Here is an 18,187-nt window from a genome sequence, read left to right on the forward strand (position 1 = left end):
ACATGGTGCCTGGCTGCACCTAGAGGAAGAGCCAGGCTTAACTGATCATGAAGCCCAGCTGGGCAGGAGCAGGCTGGTTAGTAAAAAAGCCAGGAACTGGTACAGAGAAGAGAGCTGCAGGTAAAGAGTCTACAGTCACTCTCTGGGAACAGAGAGGAAAACCAGGTGAAAGAATGAGCCCTGAGACCCTTGCCCTGAAAGAAGGGTCAACCCAGAGATGGGTTACAGGGAAGAAAACAACAGTGTAGAAGGAGGGCCTGGGTTCCCCTGCCAGCCACCGGAAAAGGGGCACAGGACCTTGAGATGTGGAATGCAAGACCATCTGCGATGGTTGGACTTTGTTACCTTGGAAGGGGAGGACTATATAGTGACCTAGCCAGAGAGATGAGTCATGAAGAGGGAGCCCCCTGAGTCACGGAGAAAGAGAGGGCCCACAGCACAAGCCACAGAGGGAAAGGGGTGCCAGATGGGATGAGAACTATTTCCCAGATCCAGCCACAAGGACATTCGCCCACAGTGAGTGGAACCCCTTGACAAGTAGATAAAGGAGAGGTGAGAGATGTACAGCCTAGATAACATATCTCTGTGGTACAGTCCCACTGTTTTGAGAACCATCACCTCCTGCTAATTGAATCGTTTAAAGTTCAAGTAAATACTGGTTGGTTTTGGTCATTTGGAATTATACATTTTCTTATATAGAGTAATCAGGTACGTACTGCATTTTCAGAGGGAGAAATCATATACTTTGTGGTCTTGGAGGGGTCAGCATAATAATTAATAATAAAAATGTATCACACACACAAATACACACATTGCTGGCACCAGTTCCAGGTAATGCTGCAGATTATAAATAATTGAATAATGTATTTGAAATGCCTCATTCAAACTGTGATGTGATCAACATCTAATGGACATTTGGGAAAACCTTTGAGCTTCTACTTTGGGTCTTTCCATAGTCCAAGGAATACAAAAGAGACCTGCAATCAGCTAACTCCAAGATTTTGAAGAGAAAATAGAAAAAAATAGTCCAGTATAAATCTTTTGTATCTGTGGGAAATACTATATATTCTAACAAAGTTAGTAAACCAGGGATTGTCTCAAAGTTACAAAGTGCAGGTGCAGATCTGGATTTCAAACATCTCAACATTCATACTTTGCTAAGCAGAATTTTTTCATGTTCAATCTTGTTCTAAAGAGAATGAGGCCATTTACTTCAAAGGGGTGAGAACTGAACCCATTTTCTCTTGTTGTAAAACAAGGGATGGTATTATTAAATTTGGAGGAGAAAATAATCCACCTCTGTCAATATGAATTAAACAACTTAAGTGTGACACATATTGGGAGGGAAATATTAAAAGTAGGACTGTGATCTGGTCATTGGTGTTCATGACATTTTAACATTGTGTGAAAAGTGTGTTATGCATTCTTTTTCTTCAGTTCATTGTGTTTTGGTATCAGTGACAGGGACCCTACTTTGCAAGCCTTTCTAATCATTTATTATTCTCTATGTGAGAAAGTGTTTGCTACTATCTTTTCTTAATTAGTATTTCTTTACTTTCTCTTGCACCATCATTTGTGTTGTGCTAAAAATAGTAACTCAAGTTGATATCTGGACCATTTAAGATTTTTTTCCCCACTTGAATTTAATCCCCCTTCTTAGTCATCCTTTTTTTTCCCTCTTGATACTTAGGACACACGAAAGACTTAAATCTCATAGCTCTTACCTTTCAGACATTAAATTTCATTGCGGGCATTCTGAAAATCCAAATAAATTATGCCATATGCACTGCCATCATCAACCTTCTCAGTAACCTCAGAAAAGTCAAGGAGAATAGTTAGGCAGTTTTTTTCCTTTTTAAATCTCTACCAGTTATTTCTTGTTAGGTTACAAGTATGTGTTCCTTTCTATCTTACCTATCAGAGTAGCTTTCTGCTGTTTTCCTTGATAATGGTAACAGGGTGATTGATTGACTTGAAAGTTTCTACAATAGTTGTATTCCTTTAAAAAAAATCTCGTATTCAACAAACTTTTTTGGAAAATAGTTTGAACATATATTCTCCCGAATGATTATCTTTGGCCTACAGATCTGTGAGAAGAAATCCTGCAGTACCAAGTCCAAAAGACCCTATTTGTTTTGATTTGCCTCCTACTTTTCTAGTGATGGGATCCATGATAATTATATGTACAGTCAATGGACAGCAGCCAACATATTGTTCTTTTAGTCCCTAGTTCAGAGGAAATATAAATTTCATATTTCAGCTAGTTTACATCCTCTCATATTACAACTGTTTTCTTGACTCTTTCTTTGGAGTACTGGCAAACAAAACTTTTGTGCAGTTGTGTTTCAGACCTTTAGCCATATGTATTTTGAAGTATTTAATTGTTGGATTTTGTATATCTCTCTTAATGTCTCTTTCCTATATCTGTAATTTTCTCCAGCATCCTTTCATATATGATTATTGCAAGTCTGATATAACCAATTCAGCTAAACTCATAGGTTCGCATTGATTATAGTCAATGAGTATTTTTGTGTGTTTGTATTTAAAAAAAAAAAGATGCCCAAGGGCAATAGTTCATTATCTTATAAATATAATATAACTTCCTGCATAATTACTAATTATTTTATTATTATTGTAATGCTTTTTGCTTATTTTGCTTTGGATAATTTTCAAAGTACTTTTATTCCCTCTAGAGATGTCTAAGAGGCAGAATTTCTGGCTGTTAAAGATTTGCTATCCCACAAGCAGCATACTGAGAGTAACCCCAGGTTATTTATAACTGGATTTTATCTCAGAAAACTAACTAAAAGAAGATAAACCAAAATTCTAAGGGAAAATGCCTTAAACATCTAATATATTATGCTGTGCTTAAACAGATATTTTCATTTTAACAGCTTGTCAAGCCCAGTGGAGCTCTTTTTCTGGTTTTGGGCACAAAATAAGATAACACTTTTTGAATTCCTACAGGAGATCTCCTAACTGTATTTAAAATTGAGGCATAAAATATGAAAATATGAGTTTGCAATGCGTGATGTTTAAACTCATGTTAATTTAATTGATTTTCCATGTTTGCTAATTCTAAGAGCTGTAGTACTTCTAAATCTCTCCTTTTAAGAAACAAATACATTTTAAAAAGATGTTGTATTAGGAGACAATTTACAAGCTGATCTGTTTTCACAAAGTTATGTTGTGTATTCCTTCCTCTGCCACTGCATCTTATTCCTGACCACCAATGTCCCTGATTCTACCAACACATAAGCGTGTGTGCAACTTAATACACCTGAGTACCCCCACTGATGTCTGTGTGACTACCCACATGCAGACAGTTAGCATATGTGTAAAAGCTTGAAGGAGAAAGGCCCAAGTTTGGTATCCCTGTAGTGTGGATGAATTATGGAGTATTCTTGTGGTACAAATTGAGGGGCCAAACCTGCAAAATACAGGGCACCTTCACTTAGATTTTAAGCATCTCATATAGAATTGAGATCCAATGTGACTGGTTTAAAGTAACAAACTCATTTCATTTCTGATATGAACTATCTTTGAACCCATGTCTGTCAATTTACTGTTTCACATAGCACCATCATTGAGAATAGTGGAAGAAAGACTTTCTTCTATCCGGTCTGCAAGTTAAAAGTATCACCACATTTTACCCAGTACAATAATCACTGCCAATAAGGTTTGTCTTGCATATAAATTGCTTGAGCGGGGTTTTTAGACCACTTTGTAACTATTATTAGTACTTCTTTTTCTTATTTGTAATAATAATACCTAGCATTATTACCTAACAATTATGATGTACAACTGCCTGACATTTCCAGATGGTGAAACTATTAACGATCTCCTCTAGCTTTTGCTTTTAATTATTCACCTACCTGAAGCAGAATACGGACAGTGAGTTTGTTAAGAATGTAGTGTGAATAAGAACAATTGGTTTATCTGAAAAAAGAAAAGGAGTACTTGTGGCACCTTAGAGACTAACAAATTTATTTGAGCATAAGAGTGTTATCACATAGCAGAAAGCTGTTCATGTTTGACTTGTGTAGGCCTGGATGTCACAAAAGAATGACTGGCCTTTTTGGTGTACATTGCTGAATGTAAATAATTCTATTTTTATTTTTTTTAATGTCTGCTTTGGATTTTTTTTCCCCTCAGAGGATTGTAAGCACTCTGATACTGTATGCATGTGATTCTGGCATCATAGCTGAAATGTTGCATCATTTGCCATAGCACAAGAAATAAACTGAGCAGTGGATTTAGTAGAAAACTATATGACAGAGAAAATTACTGATCACACGATTTGCCTTTTTACACTTCTTGCCATTTGTAACTCAAAGAGATGGCTGGAAAATTATCCTTCAGGATTGTTCCCTGCCATCTGTATTTTCTTTTCTAAATTATCTAGTCTTATAAATATTTGAATAACATTTGATCAGGATAAAATCTTTCCTTTCCAGCTCAGTACAAGAACCCACTTTGGCTCTTGAGACCATAACAGTCAGGTAAATTAATATTGATTTGTTAGAAAATACTTTTCACTCTGTCTAAACATCTTCTGTACTTTTGAACCAAAATTATGAATTTAAAAGCAGGAAAGTAGTTCTTCACAGTTTTCCCAGTGAAACTAATTATGGACAAAATTGTTCAAAATGTATTGGATGTGTTTTCTAAAATACAGTATATCTAGCAAAAACCCTAGGAGGAAAAAAGGAAAAATAAGTCATTTGCTTACTCATACAGGTTCCAATTCAGAAGCCCTCAAAATACTTAGAATATCTTTAGGAGTGCTTTTTTATCCCTCAGGACTGCAATGCACTAATATTTTGTAAAGCAGAATATGAACACTGTGCAATCTCCATAGAGTGTATTGCAGGTTACTCTGCATGAGACAAACGTATGTGTTTTCTCATTGCCTAGTATAATTTATTGGAAAGAATGGTTTCCTTCTTTGCACTAGCAAGAAATTAGAGAGCTATTAAAATATACACTCAGTACTGATACAAAACAAAGTTTCCTATTTAGTTGTGTATATTCCAAGTTATGGGTTGCAGAGTAAAATAAACCAAACAAATAATTTTTAAAAAAACAAAGGGAATGGTCATCCCCAGCACTTGGAGAGGAGAGGTAACTCTGCAACTTCCTGCTGATGGGGTTTCATTTGACTTGCTATGTTCAGAGAGAAAGGGATCATCCCCATCCACATGGCTTACCTTCTGCAGAGGCTCAAGACTACCTCATTTTTTTTTCTGTGTTCCTCATGGTAGCACAGCTGTTTCGCAGCCCATCACTCCTTGATGGCCACGCCTCCTGAAATTCCTATAGGAAACTAGAAAAGGAGTACTTGTGGCACCTTAGAGACTAACAAATTTATTTGAGCATAAGCTTGCGTGAGCTACAGCTCACTTCATTGGATGCATGTAGTGGAAAATACAGTGGGGAGATTTTATATACACAGAGAACATGAAACAATGGGTGTTACCATACACACTGTAACGAGAGTGATCAGGTAAGGTGAGCTATTACCAGCAGGAGAGTGGGGGTGTGTGGAGGAACCTCTGTAGTGATAATCAAGGTGGGCCATTTCCAGCAATTGACAAGAACGTGTGCAGAACAGTGGGGGCAGGGGAGAATAAACATGGGGAAATAGTTTTACTTTGTGTAATGACTCATCCACTCCCAGCCTTTATTCAAGCCTAAGTTAATTGTATCCAGTTTGCAAATTAATTCCAATTCAGCAGTCTCTCATTGGAGTCTGTTTTTGAAGGTGTTTTGTTGAAAAATTGTCACTTTTAGGTCTGTAATCGAGTGACCAAAGAGATTGAAGTGTTCTCCGACTGGTTTTTGAATATTCTAATTCTTGACGTCTGATTTGTGTCCATTCATTCTTTTACATAGAGACTGTCTAGTTTGGCCAATGTACATGGCAGAGGGGCATTGCTGGCACATGATTGCATATATCACATTGGTAGATGTGCAGGTGAACGAGCCTCTGACAGTGTGGCTGATGTGATTAGGCCCTATGATGGTGTTCTCTGAATAGATATGTGGACACAGTTGGCAACGGGCTTTGTTGCCAGGATAGGTTCCTGGGTTAGTGTTTTTGTTATGTGGTTGCTGGTGAGTATTTGCTTCACGTCGGGGGTTGTCTGTAAGCAAGGACTGGCCTGTCTCCCAAGATCTGTGAGAGTGAATTAACTTAGGCTTGAACAAAGACTTGGAGTGGATGTGTCATTACACAAAGTAAAACTATTTCCCCATGTTTATTACCCCCCACCCCCACTGTTCCTCACACGTTCTTGTCAACTGCTGGAAATGGCCCACCTTGATTATCACTACAGAAGGTTCCCCCACCCACCCCCACTCTCCTGCTGGTAATAGCTCACCTTACCTGATCACTCTCGTTACAGTGTGTATGGTAACATTGCTTCATGTTCTCTGTGTATATAAAATCTCCCCACTGTATTTTCCACTACATGCATCTGATGAAGTCAGCTGTAGCTCACGAAAGCTTATGCTCAAATAAATTTGTTAGCCTCTAAGGTGCCACAAGTACTCCTTTTCTTTTTGCGGATACAGACTAACACTGCTGCTACTCTGAAACCTATAGGAAACTAGGGTAAGTTCAATGGTGTGGGGAGGTCTCCAAATAAATTAGTGCAATCAGCTTTATCTTACTTGGGGAATCCTGTGAGGTGCAAGAGTAACGGCCTACCCCTCCTTCCTGTCACTTCCCCAACCCCAGGATGCCTCTCTTAGATCAAAGATGGGCACAGTGTATCTTTTAGGATTTGGGATGGTTTGACCCCTGAGAAAAGACAAATAAGTGAGTCAAGAGGTCTCCAGCAAAAAAAAAAACCAAAATGGTACACGCTTCCTTCATCATCATTGTTGCCTGTGTGCATTATTTATGGTGGTTTTAATTAATCTGAGTCTTGGACAATGAACATAAGACATAAGCCACTTTTCATCATTTAAACTATATGCAAATTATCACAACAAATGCTTTTAATTTGACCAAGACTTTCTAAACATAAAGGTTTGCCAAAATTCATGAAAAAGAATGAAGTAAAACACTACAATAAAAAAGGAAATGTCATTTGGTTTTCCTGATAGTTACTGAGTTCTCTCCATATATGTGCATGACGGGTTTTGCTGAGTGAGCTAGGACACTGTCTCTTTAAATGTTTAACAGTAATTGGTTCATGTCCTGGTGTTCATTGAAAATCCTAGACATTTCATGTAAAATCTTCTTAATGAGGGGATGAATTTTTCATTCACATTAGAAAGCTCACTCTGACAAACAATTTCTAAATAAAACTTTGGTGACATGACATCCCATATTGGACTTGACAAAGAGGACAGGTGCATTAGAATAAAACTGTATGGCGATCCTTCAAGCTGTCAGCCATGAATATTTTATTTCTTAATGAATCATCTTTGTGAAATGAACTTTCTTGTTGTAGTGTCAGTGCCATTTACAACAAAAAACCTGCTCCTTTTAAAAGGTGAACTTAAAGATGCTGATGCCTGCATAAAATGCTTAACCCTAGCTGAGGTATTCAGTAAATTTAATACTGTTTTTTCCTTAACTGTTTGAAATATAGACTCACAATAGCCGGCATGACTGTGTTCAACACAACCTTTAAAGCTGTTGCATTTTTTTGTTAACAAAGTCAGAATTCAAGATAGATTATCAATAATGTTGATCCTTTTTGAAATTAGACCTGATATAAAAAGTCACAGCAGGCTTCCCTAATTATTGTTTTTCTGTTTTTTTTTAAAATAAAATAAAATAATGTAGCACCTCTGGATGGCGCTAGATTAACAGCACCAGAGACCGAGGGTCTTCGTTTAGTTAAAGCAGAGGTGTAGTTTGGGTAGCAGGAGTTCATAGTACAGTATTCCTTATTGTTGTGCCTTGATACATAGGGACCACCACAAGGAGTAAGAGGATTTTTTAGTCTCTGGACTGGTCCTGTCCTTGGCCCTTTTCTCAAAACTCTCTGTGCTAGAGGGGTTGTGAAATGGGGACATCCTTTCCACTGAGAATGCACCCAGGCCACCCCGACATTTCACATAGGCCCTCATGGAATAGGTTTGTTATACTACCAACTTTATTCCATATTTGAGGTCCTAGAGGTGAACCAAATACCATACCAGTCTCCTAAGCATCCAATCAACTTGTTTCAATATTTTAACAGAATACAAATGTCAGACCAATTTATTCTTTCTCAAATTCTTTAAGTGTAGTAAATTGGAGCTTACTGCTCATGCTGTTCCACATTCACTGAGTTACTTAAAAAAGTATGCATTTCGAAATTTTGCTTGATTTCAACTCCGTGGAGAAAGTTACTACTTGTATTGATATTTTTAGAAGTGATTTCCACTTGATTGCAAGCCACAAAAATTATCTTGAGTCAACTTAATTTATAATATATTGCATATTTTTGGCACAGAGATTGGATGTTGTACTCTGTAGATTTATTAGATGATATTATATATTATTGGTCACCTCCTGTTTTCGTAGTCCCTGGGTAGGTAGATTATATTCTCTGTTGTCCCTCCATACCCCCTATGGCCCAATCCAGATCTCTTTAAAATCAGCAGAGAGATTGTAATTGATTTCATCAGGAGTAGGCCTGGGCCTCTAGTACTAAAACCTCCAGCCATCTCCCATCTCAACCACTCCTGTAGAGCCCCTCCCAGTGTTCCAGGTTCTGCCCTTCCCGATCAGGCTTTTCTCAGTATGTCAACACTCCTCCCCCTGGGCTCTACAACAGAAAGTAATAAATGACCTGATTTACACCCACTGACTTCCATGGGATTAGGATTAGGCCTCCAAGTACATTTTCAAAATTGTAGTGCTACTCCTCACACTTACCCCAGTGATGCACTGGTGGAGTTTGTATTTTTTTCTTCTGCAGCTGCGGCTTTATCTGTTATATATGATAGTTGCTGAGCTGCCTACTGTGGGCTTCTTAGGGAAATCTAGAGTACAATAGAATGATTAAGTATGTCCAGCCTTAAAGTAGTATATGAAACGGACCTCAAAGACTGAAGGTTTTGATTGCTTCATCAGAAAATGTGAAGATCTTAAACTTTAAGGCCCCAATCTTGAAATCTGCTACTTGTAGACGAATCCCTATGCACACCCATGCTCCCATTATCTCAGATGGGATCCGCATAGATGCGAGAGTCTGATCATGCAGAGCTTGGGCCTAGGATGTCCCCAAATTGTTTCTACAATATTTTAAAAACAACATTAATAATTATTATCCATGTAAAGTCATCTGAAATTAGTAAAATCAGAGGATAATATTCTGGCTCTGTTGAAGTCAATGACAAAACTCCCATTGACTTCAGGGCAAGATTTCACACATAGGCTTTGGCCTCTAAATATATTCTTGTCCTGAAAAGAAGAATTGTATTCTACCATATCTCTGAAATGATCCAATCCTGTGATGCACACACACGGAGGAGTCCCACAGATTTAAATGGGAGTTTCACATATGTAGCAATTGCAGGAGAGGGGGGAAATATGATAGATTTATCTTAATCGTCATTCATATATGTAATCATAATGCATGCTGCTTTGAGCTTTCTAGCTCTCACCTCAAAATTAGTAGACTGTCTTTTTGATCTCAGGATATCCTTTCTTCTGTTTCTAGTTTTATGTTCATTTAAATACACTTTCTCAACAGCCCTGCAAGGACTAATCAAATAAACTTTAAAAGATTGTACTTTATTAAATTATTTTTATAATGAGTTCCTATTACCAGGGACTACAGAGTTAAAAAGGTGATATCACTACAAATAATTAGCAGAAGGCATGCTGGACTGGTAGAAGTGAGTGGATCTTAATCAATAGCAATATGATTACACCTATGCAGCAATTATAAATTATTTAAAACAGCACCCCCAGGTTACTGACTAGTTGCCTTTAAATTAAATTCTCTGTCAATAATTGATGCAAAGAATTAATGTGAGAACACCTTCAGTTACTGAAACTTTTTAAGGTGGTATAGAATATTGAACTGTTGCCTGTCATTAGCAGCAATCCTGTCTCTTTTGTGTAACATCCTTCTTTACTGAATTGGTCGAGAAGGACCTCCAGACCATGAAAAATGACTAATGATTCTGAATGCAAGGTTTTCTCCTCTTCTAAGGACATTGACACTGTGAAATGTAAATTTCATATGTGAGAGGCAGTAGAGGCTAATGATAGGGAGATATTGCTTAGCCAGTTTGGCTATCAAATTAATAAGCAGAATAGTTTCTTAGTGTGTTTTTATGACTTTTAGATCAGGGGATTAAAAAAATAGAGTTGAGGATTTAAAAATATAGTGTTCAGCAATGTTTAGAAACTTGCTGATGTTTTGTGGGCCCCAGTTTTCACACCATGAATAGCCGTGAACACCCAATCATGGTATGAGTGATGTAATTATTTATGAACCTCCTCCTTTCTGCATATTTTTATTTTTTATAGCCTGTAGTCTAGGGTTCTGTTGCTGCTGTCACAGATACCATCTTGCACCTTAATTTCACTTCTCTCAAAGCGGGAAAAAGGAAATTAAGCCGTTGCAATATTAGAAACATCAGTGATGACAGCATATGGGTTTGTTCCAACTTTCATTAAAGCCAATCGTAATCTCGCCATTGGCTTCAATGGGAATTGAATCAAGCCTCAATTGCACAGACTTGTGCTTGTGAGTTTTACCTTAAAATTTCATGATTTTCTCTTGATAAGCACCCTTTTTGTCCCATTGAATATGAAGGAGGTACTTTGCTTCTAGTACTTGCTTGGTCCCAGGGTGAATCTTGAGAGATTGTGTGTCCAGGATAAATGTCTGGTCTCTATATGCTATGGTTTTTTTATGTTTGAGAGCACTCTCCCTACTAAATATTTCAAACATCATTCATGGTACCTTTAAAAGCCATAGCACAATCCATACATCTCTCTTGCCCTGCCTCTCAAAATTTTAGCCACTTTCCATGCAGATCTCCGTGCCTCAGAATTCTGTTGTTTTGTTTGGTGGGAAGAATTACTCTCCTCCTTTAATTGGTACCTCTTCTGTATTTTCAGATTTTAAAGGTATCAGACATTACAATAAATATAAGACTGCTTTGAATAAAGGCTTTGTGAGGAGCCTGCATTTCTGTATTTTAAAACATCATAAAACCACTAAGAATTACAATTTGTAATAGTCAAAGTAATATCAAGGCATTGATCTAAATCCACAGATGCAAGGAATTTTTCAGAGTTAAGGCTGAAACATTCAGATGACATTTTATCCTACAGTTTCCTTATTGCTTGCTTGCTATTGCAACCTGGCAAATATATGTTAATTGTAGATATAGTGGAGCTAATTTAGGATGAAAATGAAGACTTCTTTGGATCATTCCCTTTCCCAAATTGGTTTAATTTCTGAATCCATGTCAAAAATATTCTAATTTATTATTTTAATATGGTATTTAACAATGCAGAAGAGCTAAAGATTAATACGATAAATCATACTTGGGTGATTTTTAAAAAATAATAATTCATTTTATAAACAGTTTTTAATGTTGTTATATCGCCCTCTGTAGTGAGACCCTCTTGCACCTTTTCAATCAACCAACTTCAACAAGTTCTTTTAAAAAGAGGGCAAAGGAGTTTTGGGATGTCCAAACTCAGGTTACTGGGAGGATACAAGAGAGAGATAAAAGGTTACTCATTACAGACAAAAGGATATTTCCAGGCTCTTCTCTGGAGCCAGGCCCACTGTTACAGGGTAGCAAGCAAGGCAATTTCCTGGGGCCTCATGCCACAGGGAGCCCCCTCCGGCGGGGCTCAGGCTTCAGACCTGTGCAGTGGGGCTCAGGCTTCAGCTTCACCCCACATGGTGGGGCTTCGGCTTCAACCCTTAATGGTGGGGCTTGGGATTGAGAAATATTGTGACAATCCAATGTGTAAGCAGGCAAGGGAGGCAGGGCCCACTCCTTAGTGTCTGCCCTGGGCCCAAGCAAGTCTAACGCTGGCCCTGTCTGGAGCCTATTAGCAGAAGCACACATCCTGGAATAAGTAGAGTTACATAAATAAAAGTCAAACCCAGTATTTAAAATGAAAACTCTAGCCCTCTGTGGCCTTTTAGAGATTGTGGCCTCAAGCCTCAGGTCCAGCTGAACTTTATGTGGCACAGAACCTGGGGGAGATTGCAAAACGGTGGCTTTGTGCCATCTTTGTAGTTCCCTTATCTTGACTGTGTCTTGTTCAACTTCCAGTGGAAGTTGCATCAGCCTCATTTTTGGCTGAGGCTGCAGGGAATGGTTACCAGAAAGCTGTGGCTGTGATAAAAGTCCAGGAAACAATATTACCAGTCGTGTGTGTTCTCCAAAATGTAGCTTTTTAATGTAAATCACAGAATTTAGGAGTGCAGGGACAGGTCAGCCCTATCTTTGTCTTCCACCAGGTAAGACCTTTAAACTGAGGATAAATACAGAATACTAGAGATATTTTGTTTTAGGGATCTAAGTGTGGGGCCATGCGTCAGGAACTATAGAAAGGGAATTAGATGGGTTTCAGAGTAGCAGCCCTGTTAGTCTGTATTCGCAAAAAGAAAAGGAGTACTTGTGGCACCTTAGAGACTAACCAATTTATTTGAGCATAAGCTTTCGTGAGCTACAGCTCACTTCATCGGATGCATAAAGTGGAAAATTATGCATCCGATGAAGTGAGCTGTAGCTCACGAAAGCTTATGCTCAAATAAATTGGTTAGTCTCTAAGGTGCCACAAGTACTCCTTTCTTTTTGAGAAAGGGAATTGAAATTCTGCCCCAGACTCACTACATGGTCAAAGGGAAATCAGTTTAATTCCATGTGCCTCATTTTGACCATTTGTAAAAAGGGGGTGGTAATGTTTCATAGTAATGATGTGAGAATTACTTAAAGTTTAGAAAGAGAAGATGGATGAGGTAATATTTTTTATTGGACTGATTTCTCTTGGTGAGAGAGACAAGCTTTTAAGCTTACATACAGCTCTCCTTCAGGTCTGTGAAATGTACTCCGAGTGTCACAGCAAAATACAAGATGGAACAGCATAAGTAGTTACTTATGCTAAACAATCTATTCCACCTTGGAGTACATGTCCCAGACCTGAAGAAGACTCTGTGTGAGCTCAAAAGCCTGTCTCTTTCACCAACAGCAGCAGGTCCAATAAAATATGTTACCTCATCCACCTTGTCTCTCTAATATCCTGGGACCAACATGGCTACAACACTGCATATAACAATTAATTAAAGTTTGTGTGGTGTCCTGAAAATATAAAGCTTCATATAATTTCCAAGTGTACTATTGTAGTTGTTGTCGGAGGCACCTTAAGGACCTTGCAAAATGATCCAGTGTGCACTGTTTTTGCCTTGGGCCTTTGAATGACAACATCTTGAAATGATGTGTCTGTAATTACAGGTAGCTCGCAACAGTCTAAGGGCTGAAAAAAACTTCTAAACTCTTCTTTTAAAAACAGACAGTTCCTGGAAACCTGCTGTTTTGAATGCTTCAAGACAATAAGGATCTCAGTTGCCCATAATGTTTATAGTGTTTGAACTTGCATGTCAACTCACAGGAGTCTCAGCTACTATTTTGGGCTAAGAGTGCTGACTCAGTTTGATTTGTTAGAGGTATATTGAAGTTTCAGTTTAAGTAAGCACTCCCATGTGTACAGGAAGACACTGTCTGTATATTTACTGTGTCAGCTAAAGCTTATATGTCTTATTCATAAAGTGGCCTCCATTTATTCCTTCCTTATTTGATTGCATGTTATTAAAACACATACCCAGTCAATAAAACAAAATGTAACAAAAATGCAGTGGCTTATGCTTAACCTCAGATAATTAAAAATAAGTGGTGGAAAAGCTTGTGCTGTGTTGTTAGAGCTCTTTATTCTTATTCTTTCTCATTCTTATGCACTCCTCATTGACCATTTTCTTTCTGCTGAAAGTCCAACATACTGAGGTTGGTTGCAGCATCACTAACAACTTTCCAGCACTGCAGTGCAGCCACAATATCCCCTTCAAAAAAGATTACACCGCCTCTACAGTTTAGTGACTTGGAACCCTCTCTTCATTCTGTCATTTTTACCCTTCATTCCTTTGGCATGTGCAGAGTAGGAAGTTTAACGAATGTTGTAAGTCTTCAGTCATCCATTGGCCCAATTTTGAGTGCAGGAGATTTTGCATACATAACTCATACTCTGATGAGCAATTGCTCATTTTATGGATTTTCGAGCAAGCATGGAAAATATTTCAAGTCGTAATGATTTTCTTTGAGTCCAAAATCTGAAAATGCAACAATGAATAGGTTCCACTCTCCCACCTTTTGTTCTTTTCATTTGTGCTTTCCTCTTCCCCCAACACCCAAAACATGTCGAATTTAGGAGGCTGAACTGAGATTAAATTGAGAATCCATTTTTCAAAACATTAAATAAAAATATATTTAAACAAGAAAATAGAAATGTTAATGAAGCAAAAATGAAAGTCCCCATAAATCCAAACTCATCCCTGTCTGCTCCTGCTGAGCAAAAGATGACCCTGATACAAATGTAACTACTGAACCAAAACAGATATTCATTTTAATTTATGTTAGATCACATGGAAAATAAAGTCCTAGGACTTCTTTTTTAAATTATTATTCTTGTTTAGCTTCAGTATTCTTACTAACAAGAAATACCTGTATCTTGAATATAGCTGTCTACTGTATCTATTTCGGTATTATTGCCGCAGTTTGATTTGTTAATCTTCAGCACAACCTGAATGCTCTTCTATTTTTGTATGCAACAAATTGGTTAACGTGTCCAGGGACCAGCTTAGGTGTCATGGTTGCACAACCTACTCATGTGTTTCTTCAGCCTGAGTGATTCTGTGGGAAGGGCTGACGGAGGGAGGAGAGGACCATATTAAAATAGGATGAAATGAAATCAGAAAAGAGGTTAAAGAAATAAAGAGATGTGACAGAAACTGTGCATGACAAACGTTGTTTGTGCTTTTTAGAAACTTATGAAGTTGACCTTTTAGACCTCAAGAAGATCTCCAGCTTTCCATGCCACAGATGTTTTGAGAAATTGATGACTAAATTCGTCCAGGATTTGTAATTTAATTCTCAGAATTTTCATTGAGAATGTATCTGATTAATGGGTTGTTTCCGTTTTATCATCTCACAGCCAGTTCTACAAAATATACCAACAACACATAGTTCTTAAATGTGGGTATGTGACCGAAAGGAAAAGACATTGCAAAATCCTACGCTTATCAGCCCTGCGGCCGCAACCCTATTCTTCCCGTAACACTGTGCTAGTGTCGATTTACGAGAACGCATATGTGTGTGTGTGTGGATGTGTGAGAACTTATGTGTTACACATCAATATTATTGCTGTTCATGAAAAAAAAATCAATGTGGCTGAATTGTTTCCATAATGATCATACATATTAGATCTGTGTTAATGTGTAATATCCGGTTTTGAAAACCACATTTCAAGGTCTGATAAATTTGTCACAGATCAAGAATTTTCTTACAAGAGATATGAACTTGCCTGATAAAAATAGCAAGCAAAGTGTGTTAAGCATCTTCTTTACTTCCATTCTTTTTGTCTTTCTTTTTCTTTTTATCAAACCTCAGTTGCAGATCAATTTAGGAAATGACCATTTGTGAAGTTCTGAGGATATAAAGAGAGTGTTTTACTGTTAATAATGTAACTGGCACTTTCAGCACACATTTATTAAAATGCATGCAGAAATTAACTAATTAACCTTCACAACTCCCCCGGAGGATTGGCAGTATTATCCCTATTTTCGTAGATGATGAAACCCAGGTACAGAGGGGTAGAGGGTATGTGTAGGCTGGCATTTTTGTTCCTCTTGTGACTTAAGATATTTGATTGCTAATTTGCTGAGTGTCTAGTTTAGCATTTTGAAACTGACATTCCAAGACACAGATGTCTGTGGTTTACCAAAGGCTGAGCCCTACATGTACTCTAAATGATTAACCCATGGTCACACAGTCAGTCAGTAGCAGAGCTCCAGTTAGAATTTGGGAGATCCTAGCTGCAAGTTCTAAATACTAGACCACAGCTACACATAACAGTTTTGCTCTGCTGGGGAGATGTCGTAGTGACCATGAGTTACAATGTTGTCACAGTAATCGTGTGAGGAATTCAGGAAGTGTCCTGCACACAGTCCTCAGCTGTCCACACAGTCCTGCATTTCCTCAAATAATTAAAAAAAAACAAAACAGAGGGGCCCCACTCTGTTTTGCATCGCTACCCGTACAAAGCAGCCATTCAGTCAATGGATTTGACCCTTTCCTTAAGGGAATCCTTAGGTGTCACAGAGCTACCATAGTGAAGCAGGCATGTCTGAGTGACAGAGGGTGTCCAGATCATCCCTGTGCCTCTTTGTTCCTTGGTGGTTGGAGTGACACCTTGGGGTTGTGAGAAACTGGATTTATTTTGGAAAAGCCTGAGGAAAAGCCTCCTCCGATTTACACTGGGAACTGGTTACCAAGTTAGGGAACATAAAGATGATCTTGTGTTGAGCGCACCTCAGCTGGCCTGGATGACCTTGCCCAAAGCTATTCAAGTACCTAATGCAGTCTTGGGAAATTAGTCCTCAGGCAGAAGGAGTTCAAGATAGAGGTTAGGCTGTTTGGTGGTTCCCACAGGACAATGCAAATCCCTATAATTTTTCATATGGGGGTCTGCAACACTTTTAAGCTGACAACACTGTAACAGTACCCTGTAACAAACCCTATTTTCACAGCTGTGCAAACAGCCCTGGTGACATTTTCACTGATGCCCAGGACAATAAGAAAGAGCAGGCACTGGAAATCAATGATGGTTTGTGCATCAGTAAAATGAGGAGAGGAGAGTGGTGGTTCTGGTGAGAGCAACATTCATTGCCAAGAAAAAGCAGGAGGAGAAGAAATGTTAGTGTCAATATTTTACAGGGGATTACAAGAAAAAATAGAACAGGGCAAAAGTTAAAATATGCTGTTTGCAGTGTCTCTTTGGAAAGGGTGGGTGGAGGAAGCTTTGTTTAAACAGTCTGATAGAACTGATTTTCCTTATGGACCTCTGTAACAGCAACTCCCCATTCCTCCTTATCAAAGTTAATGTTATTTTTAATCAGTTTCAGTTCTCATAAATGGCCCCATTAAAGCTGTAACCTTGGTCATTAAGACAGCTTTAAAATAAAACTAAACTCGAAGATATTACTCTGTAGGAGTTGGCCTGATGACGTTCAAAAAGGGGAGAGTATCAGTTTAACGAAGTTCTACTTGCAGTCCTTTCTCTTGAGTCGCAGTAGAGACCCACACGCAGTGTATTTGTAAAGAGTGTTTGATAGTAAAACTATTGTCAGGCCTTTAGGTTAAAGAGAGAGAGGGTAGATTTTTCACACACCTTATTCAGCTGTGCAGGGAAGGTCTCCCATCTTACTCTCTGGTTAATCCTGATCATATTGTGAATCTGTTTCAGGTGGGTTGAGCAGGTGTATGGGGAAACTTTGGCAAACCAGTAAAGTGCCTGAAACCAAGAGCTTTGGGTTGAAAGAACCCCGGGTAACACAGGGACCTCTTGAATATTCTCTCTTGTGAGCAGGTGAGTGGGGAGGCCTGGAAAGTGGGACGAGTCTTGGATCTGGGCTATCCCATTCATCAGCTGACTTGGCACAAAATAGGGAGTAAGATGCTCAATTAAAAGGGATGAAGAAACTTAGTTCTCTTCCCAGTGCAAGTGGAGAACAGAGAGTCCCAGCTCCTTAGTTGCAGGGCTTCTCCTGGGCCATCATGTGTATGTCTACACTGCAATTAGACACCTGCAAATGGCCAGTGCCATCTGACGTAGGCTGTTGCTTCTCAAGCTGAGGGGCTGCTTAACTGTGGTGTAGACATTCAAGGTTGGGCTTCAGCCTGACCTCTGGGACCCTCCCACCTCACAGGGTCCAAATATCTACACTGCAATTAAACTGCCCCTTAGCCTGAGCCCCAGGACACGCAGTCAGCTGCCATGGGCCAGCCATGGATTTTTAATTGCAGTGTAGACATACCCCATAGCTACATGCCACACCTTGTTCCAGGGCCAGGTGTAAAAAGCACAGTCTAGTCCTCTGTGACTTTGTTATATAGAATTAGAACCGTGCCAACAATTGAAGAAACATTT

The 18,187-nt window shown here is 38.7% G+C and overlaps 1 protein-coding gene across 7 annotated transcripts in view; it reads left to right on the top strand.

The window, feature by feature from the left end:
• Window positions 1-18,187, top strand: part of WWOX (WW domain containing oxidoreductase) — a 695,463-nt gene that overhangs the window by 475,028 nt on the left and 202,248 nt on the right. The window contains exon 9 of one of the 7 annotated variants that reach the window (XM_073307999.1): window positions 13,444-13,811. The exons of the other annotated variants lie outside the window; for them this stretch is intronic. Within the exon in view, the coding sequence (XP_073164100.1) occupies window positions 13,444-13,482 (39 nt within the window). The 3' untranslated portion in view covers window positions 13,483-13,811. Of the gene's footprint in view, window positions 1-13,443; window positions 13,812-18,187 lie in introns of those variants that run through there. 7 annotated transcript variants of the gene reach the window in all.

The sequence above is a fragment of the Lepidochelys kempii genome, chromosome 12, assembly GCF_965140265.1.
Source record: "Lepidochelys kempii isolate rLepKem1 chromosome 12, rLepKem1.hap2, whole genome shotgun sequence".
Classification (NCBI taxonomy): domain Eukaryota; kingdom Metazoa; phylum Chordata; order Testudines; family Cheloniidae; genus Lepidochelys; species Lepidochelys kempii.